The 2,173-nt window shown below is 40.7% G+C and overlaps 1 protein-coding gene across 1 annotated transcript in view; it reads left to right on the forward strand.

Moving 5' to 3' along the window:
* The first annotated feature begins 1,261 nt into the window (after positions 1-1,261).
* Positions 1,262-2,173, forward strand: part of LOC107665370 (serine/threonine-protein phosphatase 4 regulatory subunit 4-like) — a 24,059-nt gene continuing 23,147 nt past the window's right edge. The window contains exon 1 of the mRNA XM_016456222.1: positions 1,262-2,173. Coding sequence (XP_016311708.1) covers positions 2,071-2,173 — 103 coding nt within the window. The 5' untranslated portion in view covers positions 1,262-2,070.

Raw genomic sequence — 2,173 nt, forward strand, 5'->3', positions numbered from 1 at the left:
TTTTTGAACATTAAAGCATGTCAACATATTCTGTTACACCAAATACACAAAATAATGATCTTTAAAAAAGCATCATATGACCCCTTTACGGTGGAACGGATAGCGTCAATCGTCAAGTTAAACATAACTTGACGATACTTTTACGTTTTGTTCTACAACATAAATTACACGTATCCATACCCAAAACACAAATATTGAAGGAGTTATGTTCATTTTTTAAAACGTATGTTTTTAATAAGTATCAAGATAAGAACGTTTGGGCTGTAAGTGTGTGCAGTTTACATTGTAGAACAAAACATAAAAGTATCTCAAGTTATGTTTACCACAAGCGTTATTTTACTCATTAATTGAAAAACCCCATTATAAAACCCCACAGGAAAATCTCGAAGGAACCCACGGCGAATTACACTTCCGGATTCTGACGTCATAGTTCCCCCACTCTATTAACCTTTGCGTAACGGGACAATACATTTTCTACTTGTCCTCACTTTGTGTAGCGCCCTCAAAGAAAGCCCATTTTGATCATAATCACTGATCTGTGTTGCAGAATTCATGGTGTCGATTTTGTATGATTTATATTCTACTGTCGTCTTCTCATAACTTGCCATTAATTTCAGGATAAAGGTACGCAGGGAGAAGAGACCGGCGGAGAAAAGCCAGTGGGTTGATACCGGATTCCTCCTGCTAACAACAGCAACCACTGGCAGTCGTAGATCTCGTCTTGCGTACCATGAAGGAGCATGAACCCACGGCGAATTACACTTCCGGATTCTGACGTCACTGTTAGCCAATCATAGCAGTGAGCATTTACTTCTGAGTCAATCTGCCATGCCTATTCAAATGTAGCGTTCTGATGAGGTCAAAACAGGACAGAATATATAGCCTATTACTTCTAAATTATGATGTTTTTTTAATGTAAAAATCTTGATAACATTATAAGTGGCCCTCAGAGAACAGTAAAAAATAATAACCAAAAAAGGCAGTTCATGACCCCTTTAAGTTACTTTTATCATTCTGAATTGTTGTGTAAATGTGTTAGCCTGAATTACTGTAGGCACTGGTTTACAAGTTTGCACAACGAGCAAAATGTCGTCACACTTTCAGTTTGTTCTAAGCCGAATGTTTACCGCGGAATTAGCCATATTTAGAATATTATGTCGTAAGTAAACGTAATCAATTACAACACGACAGTCAGAACCATTCAGTAGTTGTTCCATTTCAATGACGAACTTCGACTGAACGCTCTGACGTTCCAGCCGCTCAGAGCTGCTGTGGCATGCTGTCTCTATGGAAACCAGTTTAGTTGGTGCAGTGCGTTTGCGTGGTTTGAATATTCCTGTTTGCTAGCACATCCACAATATAAAAGACGTAGCTTTTATGAAGTGATCCGTGTTGCCATCTGAGCTAGATTTACAGAGGATTGCTTGAGGTGAGCATTAACTAGACAAATTGCACGGCGTTCTCGAGAGGAGTTTTTTCGACAGGCCATTTTTTTTCAACTTTGTTGTCGTATTATTAGCGAGCTAACATCAAACGAAGCAGGTGAACAGGTAACGTTATGTGTGACCATATTAAGCTGCAAATGTAGTTTACGCCAGCTGCGATCTGACATTTAGCACCCATCAGGAATATCACGGATATTTTCTTCATATGTCAACAGCCATATCTGGATGGTCTTATCACAAGCGGGGGAAGGATTTCATTTTTGATCACAGCACGAGCTGACCACAAGCACTCGACATCTCGAGCTGCTCCATTGGGAAAAAGCGTACCGAATCCATCTTTTTCTCAGAAAGTAAGCAACACATTTATCGCAGGAATCCCTTACTATGTGCCGTCAGCGCACGCGCGTCAGCTGAAAGCGCGTGTAGAAACTGCACAAACAATTGAACAACACGCAAATAAATTAGTGAAAGATCAAGCTTTGCAACCAGTGGAACGCGTTTGTCGTGGGAGGACCATCCTCTCTTCATCAAAGACCTCATTTCAGTCATTCACTGTCAAGAAGCCACAATAATGACAGGACTTTGACACCCGCGTCTGACACATTGACTAAGTCACTTAGGACAGATGTTTGTCAGGAAAATGACGCCGAGCCAAACCAGTTTGTTTGGAGAGATAGATGACCTGCAGGATCTTACTTTCATCGAGAGACCCATACGCAGGTGCCTGA

Source organism: Sinocyclocheilus anshuiensis, unplaced genomic scaffold (assembly GCF_001515605.1).
Source record: "Sinocyclocheilus anshuiensis isolate Anshui unplaced genomic scaffold, SAMN03320099.WGS_v1.1 scaffold199, whole genome shotgun sequence".
Classification (NCBI taxonomy): Eukaryota; Metazoa; Chordata; class Actinopteri; order Cypriniformes; family Cyprinidae; genus Sinocyclocheilus; species Sinocyclocheilus anshuiensis.